Source organism: Coregonus lavaretus (genome assembly GCF_964263955.1).
Source record: "Coregonus lavaretus genome assembly, chromosome: 3".
In the NCBI taxonomy this organism is placed as follows: domain Eukaryota; kingdom Metazoa; phylum Chordata; class Actinopteri; order Salmoniformes; family Salmonidae; genus Coregonus; species Coregonus lavaretus.
The window spans coordinates 72881516-72905601 of NC_139990.1; the positions used below are offsets into that span (position 1 = coordinate 72881516).

The window sequence follows — 24086 nt, forward strand, 5'->3', positions numbered from 1 at the left end:
CAAGGTATTTCTCAAAGCTGCTAATGAGAACCTTGACGACCTTGTACCTAGCCGGTGGGGATTCCGGTGGGGTGTTGATAGAATAATTATTAATGACTAATTATTACACCCTGAAACTGTGTGAAATGTGTTAGAATGTGTGAGTGTAGGACCAGTAAAGACTATGACATTGAGCTACTATTTAGCAATGTGAGTAAGAGTTAGACCAGACAACAAAGGACAAGGAGAACTGTCTACAGACAACTGAGAAACCAAGATAAAGAGGCCTCCCAATTTAGGGAGGAGAGAAACTGTTAGGCTTGAAAGGAGAGTATGAAAAGGTTTCAGGATATAGTGAGGACGGCGATAACTAAGGAATGCAGCCTATGATAAGAACATGTGTGTGTGACCTGATGGTTAGGAGAGCAGAGGAAAACAGCCCGCCTAAAAGGGGTGGGATTTTTGTATGTCGTGTGAGTATAAAAGATGGACTCTGAAATTGTGATAACAGAATTCTCAATGAATAAAGGCCTGACTATGCAGACCGGGACTCTGTCCATTTCTTGATCCAAAAGCCTTACAACCTTTTGAGAGACGCACAGAGACACTAAAATAGTTAGTTAATAAATTATCTTAACAGGTGCCCCCACCCAGGTAGTGGCAGTGCTGGCAACACTAGCTGCAGTAACCCATGGGGAGGGGGTCACACTCGGACAATCAGAGATGGGGCAAATTATTGTGGCCCTGGTAGCACAAAATAATAAAAGGTCTGACTGCACAGAGATGCTTGGGAAAATGTTCACAACAGGGGACCAGCGTGTGTATGTTTCAGGGGAAGGGGGTGTATCTCCCAATTTTTGCAATTTTTTGCTAAATTTTGCATGCCTTCTCAAACAGCTGCAACCGTATATACATTCGCACATCAAGTCCTTTCTTAAATTGGGCTTGGGGATGGAACAACTGCTGAACATCTGAGCTTGTGGTTTTTTGTGGGGGAAAGGGTTGAGTGTGTATGAGTATGTGTGTATGTATCCCACATCTGTTGCTATGGGGTAATGATATTAGGAACAATATAGGATGAATCACAATATTTGTTTGCTAAAATATTAATTGCTTGCCAAAAATGTACTTTTTGTAATGGCAATCCTGGTTATAGGTAACAATCCTTAGCATTAACTGGCTACATTATTACGCATATTACTCGTTAGTTGTGGAAATTAACATACACTATATTTTTTTTATAGACACTACCAGTCAAAAGTTTGGACACACCTACTCATTCAATGGTTTTTCTTAATTTTTTTTACAATTTTTTACATTGTAGAATAATAGTGAAGACGTCAAAACTATTAAATGATGGCATGGCATATCGCTGCAGCCATGCTGTGGTAGCCATGTTGGTTAAGTGTGCCTTGAATTCTAAATAAATCACAGACAGTGTCACCAGCAAAGCACCCCCACACCATCACAGCTCCTCCTCCATGCTTCACGGTGGGAACCACACATGTGGAGATCATCCGTTCACCTACTCTGCGTCTCACAAAGACACAGCGGTTGGAACCAAAAATCTCCAATTTGGACTCATCAGATCAAAGGACAGATTTCCACCGGCCTAATGTCCATTGCTCGTGTTTCTTGGCCCAAGCAAGTCTCTTCTTCTTATTGGTGTCCTTTAGTAGTGGTTTCTTTGCAGCAATTAGACTATTTGAGAGCGACGCTCCAGAAAATGCGTGCCATGTTTACATACTGAAGTCCAGCTGACTGCAGTCCTAGCTGAAGTCGAAGTAGAAGTGCCATTCACCCCACTTGTTGAACAGCGGGTACAAAACCCTAAGATGAGCCGTCCAAACATCTTTGAATGTATGTTATTGGATAAACTGTCAATTTTTTACATGTATATTTATGTTCTGTATCGACAGGTCAATGTGACCGTGGTGTACTCATTATCTACTGTTCGAGTGGAAACACTGCTGAGCACAGACAGTTCCTACTAGCTACTGGTTCCGGGCACAATCTACTCCAGTCCCAAATTATTATAATAGTGTATAAAAGCTCAATTAAGCCAATACTATGAGTTCAGTAATATATCAACGATTAAACACAAAGCTGTAACGTAGCCTGTTGTAAAATAAGGTGGGGGTGATACATTTTGATGATTGGTGTTATTGTGTGGAACATATACAAAAGTATGTGGACACCCCTTGAAATTAGTGGATTTGGCTATTTCAGCCACACCCGTTGCTGACAGGTGTATAAAATCGAGCACACCGCCATGCAATCTCCATAGACAAACATTGGCAGTAGAACAGCCTTACTGAAGAGCTGAGTGACTTTCAACATGGCACAGTCATAAGCAGGGGCGGTGTGTTCAATAGGGCGATATGGGCGACGCACTGCCAAACGGGAAAAGGAAGGGATTTTTTTTCTAATCAATTATATCACGGCAACAGTAGTTATCAGTGTTGTAATCTAGACGTCTGATCTGCCACAGTGCCACTAAATGTCCAATCAGGCTAAAGTCGTGCTTCAAATGGCCCCCCCCCCCTTTTGGGGCGATTTCAGTCAGGTTGAAAATCGCCCAGAAGTCTGTCATAGACTCCCATGTAAAATCTATTTTTTTCAAATATCAGAGCTTTCAATACAATCTCTATGGGTTTCTGAGGGCTTGCACTTACGCGCTTTCGTCATACGTAACATAACCATGAACGTAACTAAGAAAAGAGCGGGTAGCCTCGTCAATCAATTCACTACTACTATCAAAATGGCTAGGCTTCAGTGCAACTCGATTGTGTCTTTGAAAGAAGTTCCTTTTTGTCGGCGAACAAATGAAGATAAATTGGCAACGAAACAATTAGGACCTCCCAGACCAAATTTAATAATTCAACAGGTTTCTACTAAAGGGGGGAAGTCCTACACCCGAGGATTTTCCAAAAATTGGTACGAACGAAAAACCTGGCTAGCAGGCTGCGATGTAGCTAATGCAGTCTTCTGCTACCCCCTGCTTACTCTTTCACCCTGAAGGCGGCACGGCAGACAGCACCGCTTGGACAGCGACTGGTGTGTAACGGACATGCACCATCTTTCAGGAAAGATTAAGAAACATGAGCTGTCAAAGACCCACATGGATAGCTGTTTGAGATTGTCTACTTTGGGGAGAGTGAACATTCCCACTCAACTGGATGAGGGATACAGGCTAGCTGTCCGCCGCCACAACGATGAGGTTAGTGTTGATAATCACAAGTTTACTGGAGAACTGAAACTGACAAGGCTGACAAGATAGGACCCTTTTGTCCATTGTTATTGGATAGGAACAGAACTTATAACCAGCTCCTGACCTAAATAGATCTTAGCACAACATTTTACTCAACATATCATATTCCATATTCACTATAACAAATATATTTACTACGACATTAGCAAGAACCGCCACATCCTCAGCCGGCTAATCCAGTGTGTGAAGTTTTGCGGAGTGTTTGAGTTAGCTTTGCGAGGCAAAGATGAAACTGAGGGCTCCACCAACCCTGGTAAGCCAACACTTTTGAGATCAGTCAATAAATGCTTCTGGTATTGACTTATATGCTGCCCCTGTCTTCATGTTGTTGCTGGACATATCTTTTTTAAAATGTGTGTAGGTCACCTAAATCATCAGAAAAATTGCCCCCCCTGAGAATTTTTTCAGGAGCCGCCACTGGTCATAAGACACCTTTCCAACAAGTCAGTTTGTCAAATTTCTGCCCTGCTAGAGCTTCCCTGGTCAACTGTAAGTGCTGTTATTGTGAAGTGGAAACTTCTAGGAGCAACAACGGCTCAGCTGCGAAGCGGGAAGCCTAAGATCACCATGCGTAATGCCAAGCTTCAGCTGGAGTGGTGTAAAGCTCGCCGCCATTGGACTCTGGAGCAGTGGAAACGCATTCTCTGGAGTGATGAATCACGCTTCACCACCTGGCAGCCCGACAGACAAATCTGGCTTTGGCTGATGCCAGGAGACCGCTACCTGCCCAAATGCATAGCGCTAACTGTAAAGTTTGAGGAGGAATAATGGTCTGGGGCTGTTTTTCATGGTTCGGGCTAGGCCCCTTCCAGTGAAAGGAAATCTGAACGTTACAGCATATAATGTCTAGACGATTCTGTGCTTCCAATTTTGTGGCAACAGTTTGGGGAAGGACCTTTTCTATTTCAGCATGACAATGCCCCCGTGCACAAAGCGAGGTCCATACAGAAATGGTTTGTCGAGATCGGTGTGGAAGAACTTGACTGGCCTGCACAACCCCATCGAACACCTTTGGGATGAATTGGAACGCTGACTGCGAGCCAGGCCTAATCGCCCAAAATCAGTGCCCGACCTCACAAATGCTCTTGTGGCTGATGGGCAAAGAAACTCAAAAGGGGTGATGATATTAATGAACAATAATTTTGATCCGAATGTGCAAATTGTCCAAACAGATCCGCAAGGTATATGGATGATTTTAAATATGTTATTGGACCATATACAGATATGGCTCATTAATCTATACTGTCCAAATAATGATGATCCACACTTCTTTGAAAATATATATAATCAATTATCAAACCTACAAGACTCTATTATTATGGTGGAAGATTATAATACGGTTTTAAATACCTCAATGGACCGTAAAGGAAAGCACAATACAAACTATCACCCTCATGCACTTAAGGAAATCATGAATGTCATGGATATATATTGGAACTAGTAGATATATGGAGGCTTTAATATCCTGACCTAGTGAGATATACATGGCAGAGGCTCAATCAAGCTAGTCATCTTGACTACTTTCTTATGTAATTCTCGCTGGCACCAAAGTTTAAAAAGAGTTGATATGGGACAGAATGCGGTCGGACCATCAAATAATTGGCATATACACTACCGTTCAAAAGTTTGGGGTCACTTAGAAATGTCCTTGTTTTCAAAAGAAAATCAATTTTTTTGTCCATTAAAATAACATAAAATTGATCAGAAATACAGTGTAGACATTGTTAATGTTGTAAATGGCTATTGTAGCTGGAAACAGCTGATTTGTAATGGAATGTCTACATAGGCGTACAGAGGCCCATTATCAGCAACCATCAGTCCTGTGTTCCAATGGCACGTTGTGTTTGCTAATCCAAGTTTATCATTTTAAAAGGCTAATTGATCATTAGAAAACCCTTTTGCAATTATGTTAGCACAGCTGGAAACTGTTGTGCTGATTAAAGAAGCAATAAAACTGGCCTTCTTGAGACTAGTTGAGTATCTGGAGCATCAGCAATTGTGAGTTCGATTACAGGCTCAAAATGGCCAGAAACAAATAACTTTCTTCTGAAACTCGTCAGTCTATTCTTGTTTTGAGAAATGAAGGCTATTCCATGCGAGAAATTGCCAAGAAACTGAAGATCTCGTACAACGCTGTGTACTACTCCCTTCACAGTACAGCGCAAACTGTCTCTAACCAGAATAGGGAAAAAACTAAAAACATTAGAGTGTCTAGTTTGAGAAACTGGCGCCTCACAGGTCCTCAATTGGCAGCTTCATTAAATAGTACCCGCAAAACACCAGTCTCAACGTCAACAGTGAAGAGGCGACTCCGGGATGCTGACCTTCTAGGCAGAGTTGCAAAGAAAAAGCCATATCTCAGACTGGCCAGTAAAAATAAAAGATTAAGTGACCCCAAACTTTTGAATGGTACATTACTCTTACAGAATTTCCATGTGGGCGAGGATTTTGGAAATGTAATCAAAGCCTATTGGATGATAACTTGTTTTTAACTAGGACAGAATAATTTATAACCCATTATTTGAAAGAGGAAGCAAAGTACTTTAAGCATATGTTTTTGTTTCAGTCTCCTCCATCTCCACTAACCAAAGCTAATTGTATGGATTTTTTTTCTATTAATAATGTAAAATTAACAGCTGTACAGAAAGACTCATGTGAAGGCCAAGTTACAGAGGAGGAACTTCTTGATGCAATTAAAGCCTTTACGTCCGGGAAAACTCCAGGGCTGGATGGCATACCAGTGGAGGTATACCAAACCTTTTTTGATATACTCAGAGGACCGTTATTAGCATGTTTTAACCCCTCCTATAAAAATGGTAGAATATCAGATACTCAACAAGAAGGTCGGATTTCATTATTACTGAAACAGGATCCAAGTGGTAAATATAAAGATCCAGTCCATTAACAAAATGGTAGGCCCCTTACACTTCAGTGTTGTGATGCAAAAATTCTAGCAAAATGCATAGCAGATAGAATAAAAAAGGTATTATCTAATATTATTAATCCTAATCAGAATTTTTTTTTTTTTACATGGACGATACATTGGAGATAATATAAGACAAGTACTGGAAATAATAGAACTCTGGGAAACCAAGCCTGGTATTCATAGCTGACTTTGAAAAGGCTTTTGATTAAGTAGAACTAGAATTTATATATAAATGCCTGGAATATTTCAATTTTGGAGAATCTCTTGTAAAATGGGTTAAAGTTATGTATAGTAACCCTAGGTGTAAAATAGTAAATAATGGCTACTTCTCAGAAATTATTAAACTGTCAAGAGGAGTAAAACAAGGTTGTCCAGTATGGGCATATCTATTTATTATGGCCATCGAAATGTTAGCTATTAAAATCAGATCCAACAATAATATCAAGGGGTTAGAAATCCAGGGCTTAAAAACAATGGTGTCATTGTAAGCTGATGATTCATGTTTTCTTTTAAATCCACAATTTGCATCCCTCCACAGCCTCATAGAGGTTCTAGATACTTTTTCTAAGCTCTCTGGATTACAACCAAATTATGATATTACGTATTGGATCACTAAAACATACAACTTTTACATTACAGTGTAGTTTACCAATAAAATGGTCTGACAGTGATGTGGATGTACTCGGAATACATATCCCCGAAATAAAGAAATTATCTCACTACAATACATTTTTATAGAAAGTTAGCAAAAATAGATAAGATATTGCTACCATGGAAAGGAAGATCAAAAAAAAAATCACCCTGATTAACTCTTCAGTCATACTGCAGTTTACCTAATTGCTTTTAGTCTTGCCTACACCTAGTGACCTGTTATTTTTTTTAAATATATGAGCAAAAAATGAGCAAAAAATATTACTTTTTATTTGGAACGGCAAGCCAGACAAAATCAAACGGGCCTATTTATATAATGAATATGAGGGCAGAAATGATTTAATAATAAAGCATAAGACCTCTCACTAAAGGACTCAGTCATACACAAGTTATACTTAAATCCGAACTGGTTCTCTAGCAGATTAGTAAGAATGTCTCACCCCATGTTCAAGAATGGCCTTTTTTCCCTTTTTATTCAGATTACAACCTCTCACTTTCGGTTATTTGAAAATGAAATCATCTCCAAAATATGGCTTTTTTTTTATACAAGCCATAGAAAGTTGGTTGCAATTTCAATTTAATCCACCAGAAAAGACAGAACAAATAATACAACAAATATTGTGGTTAAACTCAAATATACTAATTGATAGAAAAACATAATTTTTCGTTTATAAAAAAAATTGTATAATCTTTGTACAGTGGGGGAAAAAAGTATTTAGTCAGCCACCAATTGTGCAAGTTCTCCCACTTAAAAAGATGAGAGAGGCCTGTAATTTTCATCATAGGTACACGTCAACTATGACAGACAAATTTAGGAAAAAAAATCCAGAAAATCACATTGTAGGATTTTTAATGAATTTATTTGCAAATTATGGTGGAAAATAAGTATTTGGTCACCTACAAACAAGCAAGATTCCTGGCTCTCACAGACCTGTAACTTCTTCTTTAAGAGGCTCCTCTGTCCTCCACTCGTTACCTGTATTAATGGCACCTGTTTGAACTTGTTATCAGTATAAAAGACACCTGTCCACAACCTCAAACAGTCACACTCCAAACTCCACTATGGCCAAGATCAAAGAGCTGTCAAAGGACACCAGAAACAAAATTGTAGACCTGCACCAGGCTGGGAAGACTGAATCTGCAATAGGTATGCAGCTTGGTTTGTAGAAATCAACTGTGGGAGCAATTATTAGGAAATGGAAGACATACAAGACCACTGATAATCTCCCTCGATCTGGGGCTCCACGCAAGATCTCACCCCGTGGGGTCAAAATGATCACAAGAACGGTGAGCAAAAATCCCAGAACCACACGGGGGGACCTAGTGAATGACCTGCAGAGAGCTGGGACCAAAGTAACAAAGCCTACCATCAGTAACACACTACGCCGCCAGGGACTCAAGTCCTGCAGTGCCAGACGTGTCCCCCTGCTTAAGCCAGTACATGTCCAGGCCCGTCTGAAGTTTGCTAGAGTGCATTTGGATGATCCAGAAGAGGATTGGGAGAATGTCATATGGTCAGATGAAACCAAAATAGAACTTTTTGGTAAAAACTCAACTCGTCGTGTTTGGAGGACAAATAATGCTGAGTTGCATCCAAAGAACACCATACCTACTGTGAAGCATGGGGGTGGAAACATCATGCTTTGGGGCTGTTTTTCTGCAAAGGGACCAGGACGACTGATCCGTGTAAAGGAAAGAATGAATGGGGCCATGTATTGTGAGATTTTGAGTGAAAACCTCCTTCCATCAGCAAGGGCATTGAAGATGAAACGTGGCTGGCTCTTTCAGCATGACAATGATCCCAAACACACCGCCCGGGCAACGAAGGAGTGGCTTCGTAAGAAGCATTTCAAGGTCCTGGAGTGGCCTAGCCAGTCTCCAGATCTCAACCCCATAGAAAATCTTTGGAGGGAGTTGAAAGTCCGTGTTGCCCAGCGACAGCCCCAAAACATCACTGCTCTAGAGGAGATCTGCATGGAGGAATGGGCCAAAATACCAGCAACAGTGTGTGAAAACCTTGTGAAGACTTACAGAAAACGTTTGACCTGTGTCATTGCCAACAAAGGGTATAAAACAAAGTATTGAGAAACTTTTGTTATTGACCAAATACTTATTTTCCACCATAATTTGGAAATAAATTCATTAAAAATCCTACAATGTGATTTTCTGGATTTTTTTTCCTCATTTTGTCTGTCATAGTTGACGTGTACCTATGATGAAAATTACAGGCCTCTCTCCCTGGCGGCGTAGTGTGTTACTGATGGTAGGCTTTGTTACTTTGGTCCCAGCTCTCTGCAGGTCATTCACTAGGTCCCCCCGTGTGGTTCTGGGATTTTTGCTCACCGTTCTTGTGATCATTTTGACCCCATGGGGTGAGATCTTGCGTGGAGCCCCAGATCGAGGGAGATTATCAGTGGTCTTGTATGTCTTCCATTTCCTAATAATTGCTCCCACAGTTGATTTCTACAAACCAAGCTGCATACCTATTGCAGATTCAGTCTTCCCAGCCTGGTGCAGGTCTACAATTTTGTTTCTGGTGTCCTTTGACAGCTCTTTGATCTTGGCCATAGTGGAGTTTGGAGTGTGACTGTTTGAGGTTGTGGACAGGTGTCTTTTATACTGATAACAAGTTCAAACAGGTGCCATTAATACAGGTAACGAGTGGAGGACAGAGGAGCCTCTTAAAGAAGAAGTTACAGGTCTGTGAGAGCCAGAAATCTTGCTTGTTTGTAGGTGACCAAATACTTATTTTCCACCATAATTTGCAAATAAATTCATTAAAAATCCTACAATGTGATTTTCTGGATTTTTTTTCCTAAATTTGTCTGTCATAGTTGACGTGTACCTATGATGAAAATTACAGGCCTCTCTCATCTTTTTAAGTGGGAGAACTTGCACAATTGGTGGCTGACTAAATACTTTTTTTCCCCACTGTAAATGATATGACAAATAGGACTGGTGGAGTTATGTCACACATGCAGCTAACAAAAATATATGGAAATGTCTGCTCTACCCAAAATTACAACCAACTAATTGCAGCATTACCGAAAGAATTGAAGAGTCAAGTGGAAGGGGGAAAAAGTAAGGAACCTGTCTGTCGGCCCTGCATTAAAGACCAAAATTGTTTAAAGAAAATTGTGATAGATAAAAAAGTATACCTGTTTCATTTAAGGACCAAAAAATGGACAGCTGTGCCATATACTGTAGATCGCAAAATAGTTGGGAAGAGATTTTCGATGTACCGATTCCATGGCATATTGTTTATGAACTGATACGCAAAACGACGCCGGATTCAAAACGTATAATTTTTCAATTTTAAATTATTATACAAAATCCTTGCAACCAATAGAATGTTATATACAGCTCTGGAAAAAAAGTAAGAGACCACTGCAAAATGATCAGTTTCTCTGGTTTTACTATTTATAGGTATGTGTTTGGGTAAAAATTACATTTGTTTTTTATTCTATAAACTACTGACAACATTTCTCCCAAATTCCAAATAAAAATATTGTCATTTAGAGCATTTATTTGCAGAAAATGACAACTGGTCAAAATAACAAAAAAGATGCAGTGTTGTCAGACCTCGAATAATGCAAAGAAAATATGTTAATGTTCATTTTTAAACAACAAAATACTAATGTTTTAACTTAGGAAGAGTTCAGAAATCAATATTTGGTGGAATAACCCTGATTTTCCTCGGCATGCTCTCCACCAGTCTTTCACATTGATGTTGGGTGACTTTATGCCACTCCTGGCGCAAAAATTCAAGCAGCTTGGCTTTGTTTGATGGCTTGTGACCATCCATCTTCCTCTTGATCACATTTCAGAAGTTTTCAATGGGGTTCAGGTCTGGAGATTGGGCTGGCCATGACAGGGTCTTGATCTGGTGGTCCTCCATCCACACCTTGATTGACCTGGCTGTGTGGCATGTGTTGTCCTGCTGGAAAAAACAATCCTCAGAGTTGGGGAACTACGTCAGAGCAAAAGGAAGCAAGTTTTCTTCCAGGACAACCTTGTGGTCTGGCTAATCATCCTGAGCTAGGCCCATCTCCCAGCTATCTACCTCTACGTCAACCGGACGGGACCACCTAGTGTTGACACGGAGCCCCGCCGATCCTACACGACTGGTCTGCCGACGAAATCGTCTGATGTGATTACAACAGGCTTCCCGTTACCACGTCGACCACGAAGATTCCATCTGCTAGCCCCGGCCCGCTAGCACACGCTAGCCGTGGCCTCTTGCCCGCTAGTGCTTTAGCAGCCCCCGAACTATCCTATTGCTGTTCACCGGACCTTATGATAACTCAGCTATACAGCTGATGCCTGCTGGACTGTTCCTTTTTACGGTACTGCATCCTGTTTATGTTTAGCCTCAGCCCAAACTGTGTCATCATTACCAGCTGTTGTCTTAGCTCTCTCAAATTACACCGTGATTGCTTTATGCCTCTCTCCCATCTCAATATGGTTAGCTTATTGTTGTTTCGGTTATTTCTAATTGTACTATTTCACTGTAGATCCCCCAGCCCAGCTAAACCTGCCTTAGATAGCTCCTTTGTCCCACCCCCCATACACGCGGAGACCGACTCAATTGGTGCCTCCAGTGATGCTATCTCTTTCATTGTTACCCAACGCTTAGGTTTACCTCCACTTTACTCATATCCTTCCATATCGTTGTCTGTACATAATGCCCTGAATCTTTTCTACAACGCCCGGAAATCTGCCCCCTTTATTCTATGTACCCAACGCACTAGAAGACCAGTTCTTAAAGCCTTTAGCCGTATCCTTATTCTAGTCCTCCTCTGTTCCTCCGGTGATGTAGAGGCTAACCCAGGCCCTGCAGCCCTCAGTATCACTCCTACTCCCCAGGCGCTATCATTTGCTGACTTCTGTAATAGCATAAGCCTTGGTTTCCTGCATGTAAATATCAGAAGTCTACTTCCTAAGTTTGAGTTATTCACTGCGTTAGCACACTCCGCCAACCCTGATGTTCTAGCAGTGTCTGAATCCTGGCTTAGGAAGGCCACCAAAAATTCTGAAATTTCCATCCCCAACTATAACATCTTCCGTCTAGATAGAACTGCCAAAGGGGGTGGAGTTGCAATCTACTGTAGAGATAGACTGCAGAGCTCTATCATACTATCCAGGTCTGTGCCCAAACAGTTTGAGCTTCTACTTCTAAAAATCCACCTTTCCAGAAATAAGTCTCTCACTGTTGCTGCTTGCTACAGACCCCCCTCAGCCCCCAGCTGTGCCCTGGACACCATATGTGAATTGATTTCCCCCCATTTATCCTCAGAGTTCGTACTGCTTGGTGACCTAAATTGGGATATGCTTAATACCCCGGCCATCCTACAATCCAAACTAGATGCCCTCAATCTCACGCAAATTATCAACGAACCTACCAGGTACAACCCTAAATCCGTAACCATGGGTACCCTCATAGATATTATCCTGACTAACTTACCCTCTAAATACACCTCCGCTGTCTTCAACCAGGATCTCAGCGATCACTGCCTTATTGCCTGCGTCCGTAACGGGTCCGCGGTCAAACGACCACCCCTCATCACTGTCAAACGCTCCCTAAAACACTTTAGCGAGCAGGCCTTCCTAATTGACCTGGCCCAGGTATCCTGGATGGATATAGATCTCATTCCGTCAGTAGAGGATGCCTGGTTGTTCTTTAAAAGTAATTTCCTCTCAATCTTAAATAAACATGCCCCATTCAAAAAATACAGAACTAAGAACAGATATAGCCCCTGGTTCTCCTCAGACTTGACTGCCCTTGACCAGCACAAAAACATCCTGTGGCGTACTGCATTAGCATCAAATAGCCCCCGTGATATGCAACTTTTCAGGGAAGTTAGGAACCAATATACACAAGCAGTCAGGAAAGCAAAGGCTAACTTTTTCAAACAGAAATTTGCATCCTGTAGCACTAACTCCAAAAAGTTTTGGGACACTGTAAAGTCCATGGAGAATAAGAGCACTTCCTCCCAGCTGCCCACTGCACTGAGGCTAGGAAACACTATCACCACCGATAAATCTACAATAATCGAGAATTTCAACAAGCATTTTGCTACGGCTGGCCATGCTTTCCACCTGGCTACCACTACCCCGGCCACCAACTCTGCACCTTCCGCTGCAACTTGCCCATGCCCCCCCCCCCCCCCGCTTCTCCTTCACACAAATTCAGACAGCTGATGTTCTGAAAGAGCTGCAAAATCTGGACCCCTACAAATCAGCTGGGCTAGACAATCTGGACCCTTTCTTTCTAAAACTAGCCGCCGAAATTGTCGCAACCCCTATTACTAGTCTGGTCAACCTCTCTTTCGTAACGTCTGAGATCCCCAGAGATTGGAAAGCTGCCGCGGTCATCCCCCTCTTCAAAGGGGGTGACACTAGATCCAAACTGTTACAGACCTATGTCCATCCTGCCCTGCCTTTCGAAAGTATTTGAAAGCCAAGTTAACAAACAGATCACCGACCATTTCGAATCCCACCGTACCTTCTCCGCTATGCAATCCGGTTTCCGAGCTGGTCGTGGGTGCACTTCAGCCACGCTCAAGGTCCTAAACGATATTATAACCGCGATCGATAATAGACAGTACTGTGCAGCCGTCTTCATCGACCTGGCCAAGGCTTTCGACTCTGTCAACCACCGCATTCTTATTGGCAGACTAAATAGCCTTGGTTTCTCAAATGACTGCCTCGCCTGGTTCACCAACTACTTCTCAGATAGAGTTCAGTGTGTCAAATCGGAGGGCCTGTTGTCTGGACCTATGGCAGTCTCTATGGGGGTGCCACAGGGTTCAATTCTTGGGCCGACTCTTTTCTCCGTGTATATCAATGATGTCGCTCTTGCTGCTGGTGACTCTCAGATCCACCTCTACGCAGACGACACCATTTTGTATACATCTGGCCCTTCATTGGACACGGTGTTAACAAACCTCCAAACGAGCTTCAATGCCATACAACACTCCTTCAGTAGCCTCCAACTGCTCTTAAACACTAGTAAAACTAAATGCATGCTCTTCAATCGAACGCTGCTGGCACCCGCCCACACGACTAGAATCACCACTCTCGACGGGTCTGACCTAGAGTATGTGGACAACTACAAATACCTAGGTGTCTGGTTAGACTGTAAACTCTCCTTCCAGACTCACATTAAGAATCTCCAATCCAAAGTTAAATCTAGAATTGGCTTCCTATTTCGCAACAAAGCCTCCTTCACTCATGCTGCCAAACATGCCCTCGTAAAACTGACTATCCTACCGATCCTTGACTTCGGCGATGTCATTTACAAAATAGCCTCCAACACTCTACTCAGCAAATTGGATGTAGTCTATCACAGTGCCATCCGTTTTGTCTCCAAAGCCCCATACACTACCCACCACTGTGACCTGTACGCTCTTGTTGGCTGGTCCTCACTACATGTTCGTCGTCAAACCCACTGGCTCCAGGCCATCTATAAATCACTGCTAGGCAAATCCCCGCCTTATCTTAGCTCATTGGTCACCATAGCAGCACCCACCCGTAGTCTGCGCTCCAGCAGGTATATCTCATTGGTCATTCCCAAAGCCAACACCTCCTTTGGCCGCCATTCCTTCCAGTTCTCTGCTGCCAATGACTGGAATGAATTGCAAAAATCTCTGAAGCTGGAGACTCTTATCCCCCTCACTAACTTTAAGCATCAGTTGTCAGAGCACCTTACCGATCACTGCACCTGTACACAGCCCATCTGAAATTAGCCCACCCAACTACCTCATCCCTATATTGTTATTTATTTTGCTCTTTTGCACCCCAGTATCTCTATTTGCACATAATCTCTTGCACATCTAGCATTCCAGTGTTAATACTAATTGTAATTATTTTGCACTATAGCCTATTTATTGCCTTACCTCCATAACTTGCTACATTTGCACACACTGTATATATATTTTCTGTTGTATTTTTTGACTTTATGTTTTTTTACCCCATATGTAACTCTGTGTTGTTGTTTTTATCGCACTACTATGCTTTATCTTGGCCAGTTCGCAGTTGTAAATGAGAACTTGTTCTCAACTGGCTTACCTGGTTAAATAAAGGTGAAATATTTTTTTTTTTTAAGTACGTGGCTTGATTAATGCGTCCTTCACAAAGACAAATCTGCCCGATTCCAGCCTTGCTGAAGCACCCCCAGATCATCACCGATCCTCCACCAAATTTCACAGTGGGTGCGAGACACTGTGGCTTGTAGGCCTCTCCAGGTCTCCGTCTAACCATTAGATGACCAGGTGTTGGGCAAAGCTGAAAATTGGACTCATCAGAGAAGATGACCTTACTCCAGTCCTCTACGGTCCAATCCTCACTGTATCCCTCTGCCAGTAAAGCCAGAATTGAACCCTTCTTTTCTTCACTCAAAACTTTCCTTTTCAACTCTTTTGGCATGGTCAATAGTTATTTTTTGGTTAATATTACTTTTGAGGTACTATTAGCACTGTTTTTGCCATCCAGCCGGTCCAATTGCAAGAGGAAAGTGATGACCACAGCAGTGGTTTTTATACTTTTCTTCATTAAATAAGATTTGGTTCAGGTGATCACCTAATCAGTACCTAATTCAGTAGAATGAGGTGTGCCTGTGTTGGAATTCAACAGACACTGGAATGGAATGGCTGTCATACATGTAGAGATGCTGTTTAAGAAAAATTTGCAGTGGTCTCTTAATTTTTTCCACAGCTGTATATGGGGGATACAACCATCCCAGCTCTGCAGATTTTGCTGCGAAGAGACAGAATCATTAGATCATTTGTTTTGGTACTGTCCATATGTAGCTTGTTTTTGGTCGCAGGTCCAGGAATGGCTGAAGAATTGCAACATTTACCTGGAGCTAACTCTGCAGATAGTGCTACTGGGTGATTTGAAAAGTCATAGTCATTCGATCAATAATATAATAATACTTTTAGCAAAAATGTTTATTTTAAATTTACAATCTGTAGAAACTATGAGAATAGAAAGGTTCAGAACTTTTGTGAAACATCACAGCACAGTTGGAAAATATATGGCAAATAGAAATCCAATATGGATGGTGTTAAGAGATAGATGGGAGGGGTTGAGTGGAGCTGAAGGGTGGGACTAATAACAACAACATAACTAATGTAAAATACAGTGGGGGAAAAAAGTATTTAGTCAGCCACCAATTGTGCAAGTTCTCCCACGTAAAAAGATGAGAGAGGCCTGTAATTTTCATCATAGGTACACGTCAACCATGACAGACAAATTGAGAAAAAAAAATCCAGAAAATCACATTGTAGGATTTTTAATGAATTTATTTGCAAATTATGGTGGAAAATAAGTATTTGGTCAATAACAAAAGTTTCTCAATACTTTGTTATATACCCTTTGTTGGCAATGACACAGGTCAAACGTTTTCTGTAAGTCTTCACAAGGTTTTCACACACTGTTGCTGGTATTTTGGCCCATTCCTCCATGCAGATCTCCTCTAGAGCAGTGATGTTTTGGGGCTGTCGCTGGGCAACACGGACTTTCAACTCCCTCCAAAGATTTTCTATGGGGTTGAGATCTGGAGACTGGCTAGGCCACTCCAGGACCTTGAAATGCTTCTTACGAAGCCACTCCTTCGTTGCCCGGGCGGTGTGTTTGGGATCATTGTCATGCTGGAAGACCCAGCCTCGTTTCATCTTCAATGCCCTTGCTGATGGAAGGAGGTTTTCACTCAAAATCTCACGATACATGGCCCCATTCATTCTTTCCTTTACATGGATCAGTCGTCCTGGTCCCTTTGCAGAAAAACAGCCCCAAAGCATGATATTTCCACCCCCATGCTTCACAGTAGGTATGGTGTTCTTTGGATGCAACTCAGCATTCGTTGTCCTCCAAACACGACGAGTTGAGTTTTTACCAAAAAGTTCTATTTTGGTTTCATCTGACCATATGACATTCTCCCAATCCTCTTCTGGATCATCCAAACGCACTCTAGCAAACTTCAGACGGGCCTGGACATGTACTGGCTTAAGCAGGGGGACACGTCTTGCACTGCAGGATTTGAGATCCCTGGCGGCGTAGTGTGTTACTGATGATAGGCTTTGTTACTTTGGTCCCAGCTCTCTGCAGGTCATTCACTAGGCCCCCCCGTGTGGTTCTGGGATTTTTGCTCACCGTTCTTTTGACCCCACGGGGTGAGATCTTGCGTGGAGCCCCAGATCGAGGGAGATTATCAGTGGTCTTGTATGTCTTCCATTTCCTAATAATTGCTCCCACAGTTGATTTCTTCAAACCAAGCTGCTTACCTATTGCAGATTCAGTCTTCCCAGCCTGGTGCAGGTCTACAATTTTGTTTCTGGTGTCCTTTGACAGCTCTTTGGTCTTGGCCATAGTGGAGTTTGGAGTGTGACTGTTTGAGGTTGTGGACAGGTGTCTTTTATACTGATAACAAGTTCAAACAGGTGCCATTAATACAGGTAACGAGTGGAGGACAGAGGAGCCTCTTAAAGAAGAAGTTACAGGTCTGTGAGAGCCAGAAATCTTGCTTGTTTGTAGGTGACCAAATACTTATTTTCCACCATAATTTGCAAATAAATTCATTAAAATCCTACAATGTGATTTTCTGGTGAAAAAAATTCTCAATTTGTCTATCATAGTTGACGTGTACCTATGATGACAGGCCTCTCTCATCTTTTTAAGTGGGAGAACTTGCACAATTGGTGGCTGACTAAATACTTTTTTCCCCCACTGTATATATATACAAAAATATACATATTTACAAAAATATACGATTGGAAATGATGGAGACAATTACGTTGATTGAAACTACAATCTATCTGCAATATTAAAGCTGATCTACCCCCTAAGATTTTTTTTATTTTTATAATGTATGTAGTAAAAATTACATTATTGTCTTTAGGAATATATTGGAGTAAAAGTGAAAGTTGTCAAAATATAAATAGTAAAAAAAGTACAGATACCCCCAAAAACTCCTTAAGCAGTACTTTAAAGTATTTTTTCTTAAGTACTTCACACTACTGCTAAAAGCAGATCATACAGTCAGATAGACATACTGTATTAAGAGGAGAGCTGTCATTTACCGCAGGGTTTCCAAAACTCGGTCCTGGGCCCCCCCAGTTTCAGAAACTCTGATTTAACGTACTGTAATGTACCTCTCTGTGTTTGTCTCTTGTCGAGAGAGCGAGAGAGAAAGAGGACAGTAGGCCTGGCTGGGCAGCTCCCTCCCAGTGCTATTGTCCTTCCTCAGGGACAGACAGTGACAGTTATTGAGACCGATGGAGGGTTTTCTCACTGCCACCCTGTTTTACTGCCTACTGGGCTGCTAGAGGCCTACAACACAGTGTATATCAGCCAGCCTGGATTCACCTGGTCAGTCTATGTCATGGAAAGAGCAGGTGATTCTAATGTTTTGTACACACAGTGTATGTGTTTCCATATGATTATACTATACTACCGCTGGGTTAATAACCTGTATTATGCTTGTGTAACTATACAAGACGATAGCTTACTGCCAGTAGACAACCTATCTGTGTGTTTCTATGTAAGACTGTACTATAACCTGTATATATGTGTTTCTATACAGGACAATAGCCTATTGCCAGTGGGTAGACAACCTGGAGGAGACCCAGAAGATGCTGTCAGTCACTGGACCTCTCAGTGACATGCTAAAGTGGATCCTCAGCCACCTGAACAGCAGCATGGTGCAAAGGCAGATGTACGGCCACGGCATCGGACGCTTCTCCAAGGAGGAGGTCTACAAGCTGATGGAGAAGGACATGCGCACACTGGCCGAACTGCTGGGTATGTATGGAGAGGTACAGGGGGATGGGAGGGTAGGGGTAGACAGAGGGTGAATCCCAAATCAACCCTTAGGCACTACCCTTAGGCCTAGGCACTTGTGTAGATATGAGAGGATCGGACTAGTGTAAGCAATATAGCGACAATTCTACCTGGCCTATCAGAGGGCAAAATGGAGCAACAACCATATTGCTTACAGCGATCCAATCCTTTTAGATCTACAGAAGTGCCTAGGTGGTTGGGACTAGGGGTTGATTTGGGATTCAGGGAGAGACTAGGGGCAACTGAAGGACAACTGATGTTGTAGCCAAGTTCTCAACGCTCTCACAGTATTGAGAAATTGGCTACTGATGATGGAGATATGAGGAACAATGGGAAAGGAAGGCTACCTAATCATCCGGTATCACTTATAACATGGGGTCAGTTGAAGTTCACTGTAAGAATGACTTTGTAGTGGGGTATGTCCTTTATGAACAGCTCCCTTTTACTCTCTTCCACTCTCTAGTGGTGAGATACTGTATATGCACTGTGCTTCCAACTGCAATATGTGTTTCAAATGTCTTTTAGTAGGGAAAAGAGCAGAGAATGTCTATTGATTTTAGCGTAAAATCTTTGCAAGGTCGTAAACTATAGTGTAATCTTTGCAAGTTCGTAAACTATAGTGTAATATGTGCAATCTGAATTTACTTTATAACGCTTTGAATATAACTACTATAACGTCAAACTGTTCTCCTGGTTGGCTGGGTGTTTCCCTGTGGGTATGTTGATGGTTGGTTGATGGTTGGTTGATGGTTGGTTGATGCATGGTCGATGCATGGTCGATGCATGGTCGATGCATGGTTGATGCTTGGTTGATGCTTGGTTGATGCTTGGTTGATAGTTGACTGATATTTGACTGATAGTTGACTGATGGTTGACTGACAGTTTGACTGATAGTTTGCTGATAGTTTGCTGATGGTTGGTTGACATCTGTTACTGACCCCGGCTGTTAATCTGTCCTGCAGGAGATAAGAAGTACTTCATGGGGCATAAGATGTCGACAGTAGACACTGCTGTGTTTGGTCACCTGGCCCAGGCCATGTGGACACTACCTGGCACACGACCTGAACAGCTCATCAAAGGTCAGTTCAATCTCTCAGCCTCTCTGTGAAATGTTTTACTCATACCCACAATACCAAAGCATCATAATTGATTGGTTTTAAAAGTGTGCATTGTGATTGTGTTATTGTTATTATGTTGTTATCAAGATTGTATCAAAAACATTCTGTACCTAATGTATTATTCTATAGATTTAAAGGCATGTGGAGAATAGGATGCAATAAGGTCCTCCTGTTTTATACAGGTGTACTTGCCTACTTCTTACACTAGATGACAGTGAAAGACTGTAATGTGCAGTGTTGTTGCACATTTACTAGTCATGGTTTCAGTCTTTAGAGAACAGAGACAATCAGAGATGAAAGACCAGTCTCTTTTCATTTTTGAACTGTACAGAATCTGACAATCAAGGTCTAAATATGAAATCAGAGGATGCTCTGACACTGATGTACATGTTTCTTGAGTACTGATGTTGGAACCTGTACTTCCTGTATCCCCTGTCCCCTGTGTTTTAGGCGAGCTCATCAACCTGGCCATGTTCTGTGAGCGCATCCGGAGAAAGTTCTGGCCTGAGTGGTTTGTGGACATAGAAGACCTGTACTATGACGGAGCAGACACTGACAGCAGCGAGGGCTCTCCTACAGGCCTGATGGACTTTGGCCTGTTCTCCCGGACAGACACCATGGAGGAGAGTGAAGCCTCCGACAAACACACACACTCGCACACTCACTCCCCCGATACGGACCACTCGCTGTTTGACTCGGACGTGGGCACGGGCTCAGACAACGAGCCGCAGCTCAAGTGTGAACCTCCAAGTCCTGACCCTCCTAATCCTGCCCCTTCCAAACCCAGTCCCAAACCTCCCAACCTTTGACCCACCCTCATCCTGGGAGGTGGGGTGGGTTTGGCTGAGGTGGTCAGACGGCCGGAACTTCGAACTAATCAGGGCGCTGCTATCTGGATGGGCATCATAGAGCTGCGGAACACAGAGGCACAGTTCTCGCTTCTGCTGCTGCCCCTCCCTCTCTTCCAGAGATCTGTGCTCACACATGGAGGCGCAGTTATATCCCATGATGACTGAAAACTGTATCCTAACAATGTAATATCAGTGAGGCCAGACAAACTGGGTGTTTGTATGCAGAGTGTATAAATCAAACCCCCTGTTACATGTGTTACAGTAATATGATATCCTCACCCCTAGTGATTGTAACATTGCCAATATGGCACTATCACAGACATTGCCTTATTTGTGTCAGTTGTCCCAGGGTACAGACTCGTGTAAAACATTATTAGAGAGATTGTTGGTGGAACCAGTTAGTGGTGCATCTGTCCATGGAATTACAGACAACATGGTTGTTTCTTAGAAATGTAGCTAGTGAAAGAGAGACGATGATGATGGTAGCAGAAACATGAAAACACTGGATTTGAGAGGAAACGGAGGACAGTCATTTGCTGTAACTTGGACACATATTGTAAAGAGTGATATATAAAGAATGTTTGACTTGGGTGGCTGCTCTAGTCTGTGTCTTACTAACGGTGGGCTGTTCTACTGGTAGTCCTATTGTTTGTGGCTTGCTGCTGAGCATCAGCCATAATCACTGGCCTTTCCATCAACTGTGTCTAACTTCACTCTAGTAAAGGAGATACACATAAGGAACTGGAGATGTAACACTCTTGTCGGAGTACACTTACTAGGACAGGCTGGTTGTAGAGCCGACTCTTGTATCTCACCACTAGAGGGTGCTGTATCTATACATCCATCCTGCGGTCTATTTAACTCTATGGTCTCGAGTCCTGTCAGTTTCTGCCACTTGGAATGTTAAAGGCCCAGTGCTGTCAAAGACGTGATTTTCCTGTGTTTTATATATATTTCCACACTATGAGGTTGGAATGATATTGTGAAAATTATGATAGTGCCCTTTTAGTGTAAGAGCTGTTTGAAAAGACTGCCTGAAATTACAGTCTGTTTTGGTGGGATGGAGTTTTGGCCTGCCTGTTGACATCAGACCAATAAGAATAGACCATTAAGAAATAGAGTTCCAAACCTGTCTGCCAATAACAGCTCGTTTTCAGTTTTCCCCTCCCCACCCAGACCACTCCCAGACAGTCCTAGCAAAATTTTAGCTTGACAATTTGCTCTTTGCTAAGAAGCTGTTTTTGTTTCTTTTTGACCATTTTAATTGAAAACAATCACAGTAAGGTATGTAAATGTTACCCAGAAATTATTTGAATTTCAGATAAAAACAGCTGCATTGGATCTCTAATGAAATAATAACAATAATACAAAGCATTCTTTATCACTTCAGTATTAACACCAAACTAATACAGAAAGTTACTGAAAACAGAATGGAAAGGCCCATTTGTAGGAAGTAGTGTTATCCCTTTACGTGTGTGTGTGTCTGAGAGAAAGAGACTGGAAAGATGATAGTGGGCTGTAATATGACTACATTACTATGCACTGTATGATATAAGCCTTAGTGCACAGAAATTATGAAAAGAGGTTGAATGTGAATCGTGAATGCAGATTGATTTAGCTTTCTTTACTCAGTAACTCACTCTTATTTGAAAACAGTGCCAGCACTTTGTATTTATATTAAACTTAAGTTTGCAATGTTTTATCATTTGTATCTTTATTGCTCTCAAGGAGAGCAATCATTTTGTAATATTTATTTTTTAATGGAATGGGATTGTTATGATAAGATGGTAGCTAATGCCAAATGAATAGAATGGGATGTGTATATCTATGGGTGTGTTTTAACTCACCTAGTACCCTGGATGGGTGGAGTTTTCACTTTATTACCAACATAATGGTTTCAAATGGGCAAACTCAAACTAACGCACCTATGATGCTGGGGATTGTTGTGATAAAATGGTAAGGCCAAATGAATGGAATGAGACATGAACATCAATGACACAGGCCACTGGATGTCTGTGTAGTAGCTAGGCTTTTAAGTTGAAATATTGATAGGTGTGTGTGTGTGTATCAGGATGACCCTGAGAGAATATCATATTTATTCACAAAGTTGCAATGTCAAAGTAAACAGTTGTTTGCAAAGGCACATAGACAAAAGTCCAAATAAAACAGTAAATTGTCAATCTGCTAGGATTATACACACCCTACCTCCCAATGATGAAACATAAAATTGCAAAACAATGTGGACCAAGACATGGATCTGTCTAAACCTTTTCTCAACTGTCCCTTTAAGTGTCTTTTAATTTGGCTATTTGTGTTTGTAATTGAGAAAATATTTTTGAGGGAGTTTGATTTAATTGCATTGCCATACTGTTGAAATTAAAACATTTTAGAAGCATGGGCAGACCAGACCCGCAATGAGAGAGCAGCAGAGGAGGCGCTATCACATGGGGCAGAGCAGCCTCCAGAACATGATTCATCCCAAAATATGTCAACCTGCGGTATATTATGGGATGTGTTTTTACCATGCTACATATGGACAACTCATTATATCAGTGCGACTGTTTTATCAAGCTAAATTAGAACAATGTATGTCCTGTTAGTGGAAATATTACATTACGGGGAAATGTACATAAGTGTGATAAACTCATGAATCCACTGTAACATACTGACAAACTACCTATGGATGTCCAATTATGATAACCCAAAGGTGAGGTGGCTGTATGACAATGATTACTCTCAATGATTTCATTAAACAATAGCTGTGACGATTTAAAAACTGATCTGTGTCTGAGTTTTGTTACTGTGTGTCTGAACGTTGGTATTATTTACTGTAAATATACTACATTTGCACATTTCGTATTTATAATGATTAATTTCACAATTATTTTCACCTCTAACATTATTTTCTTGTGTGCATATATTAGTATTCTACATATTACTACCCTATATTATTACTCTGCATGTATTGTGTGTGTGTGTGTGTGTTTGTGTTTGGGTCTGTGTGTGTTTAACATGTGAGCCACAGTGTTTTCAATCAGGCTAACGAGTGGCAGGCATCCAGGCGCAGAGGCGGGCTGATTAAGGCTCTGCCAGGCGCTGGAGGCAAGGAGGGGGGAGTGGAGGGGAGAGGAGGAGGAGAGAAGGCTGGGGCTCAGGGCTCAGGGAGAGGGGGCTGTGTGGTGGTGCTGGGCTGGGGGATGGGGAGAGCGGAGAGAGGGCCACGGATCAGGAACCAGGATCCCTAGGGATGGAGCAGGTGCAGGCTGCGAGCGAGGCCTTTGGGCCCGAAGGGGCACACAGAGCTTAAAACAATCTGCACAGCTCCTTTTTTAATTTTCCTTTTCTGAAACACCCCACCTCTCTCACTGCCTCTCTCTGTGCCCCCTCTCTTTATTTTTCTCACTCTCTCTCCTTAGCCCTCTCCCTCTCTCTCTCACGCTTAACAGATC

The 24086-nt window shown here is 42.1% G+C and overlaps 1 protein-coding gene across 1 annotated transcript in view; it reads left to right on the forward strand.

Moving 5' to 3' along the window:
• Positions 1-20595, forward strand: part of LOC311108609 (failed axon connections homolog) — a gene marked incomplete at both ends in the record, with an annotated part of 30577 nt that extends 9982 nt beyond the window's left edge. The window contains 3 exons of the mRNA XM_084151273.1: positions 18412-18629; positions 19631-19747; positions 20237-20595. Coding sequence (XP_084007399.1) covers positions 18412-18629; positions 19631-19747; positions 20237-20595 — 694 coding nt within the window. The remainder of the gene's footprint in view (positions 1-18411; positions 18630-19630; positions 19748-20236) is intronic.
• Positions 20596-24086: the final 3491 nt, after the last annotated feature.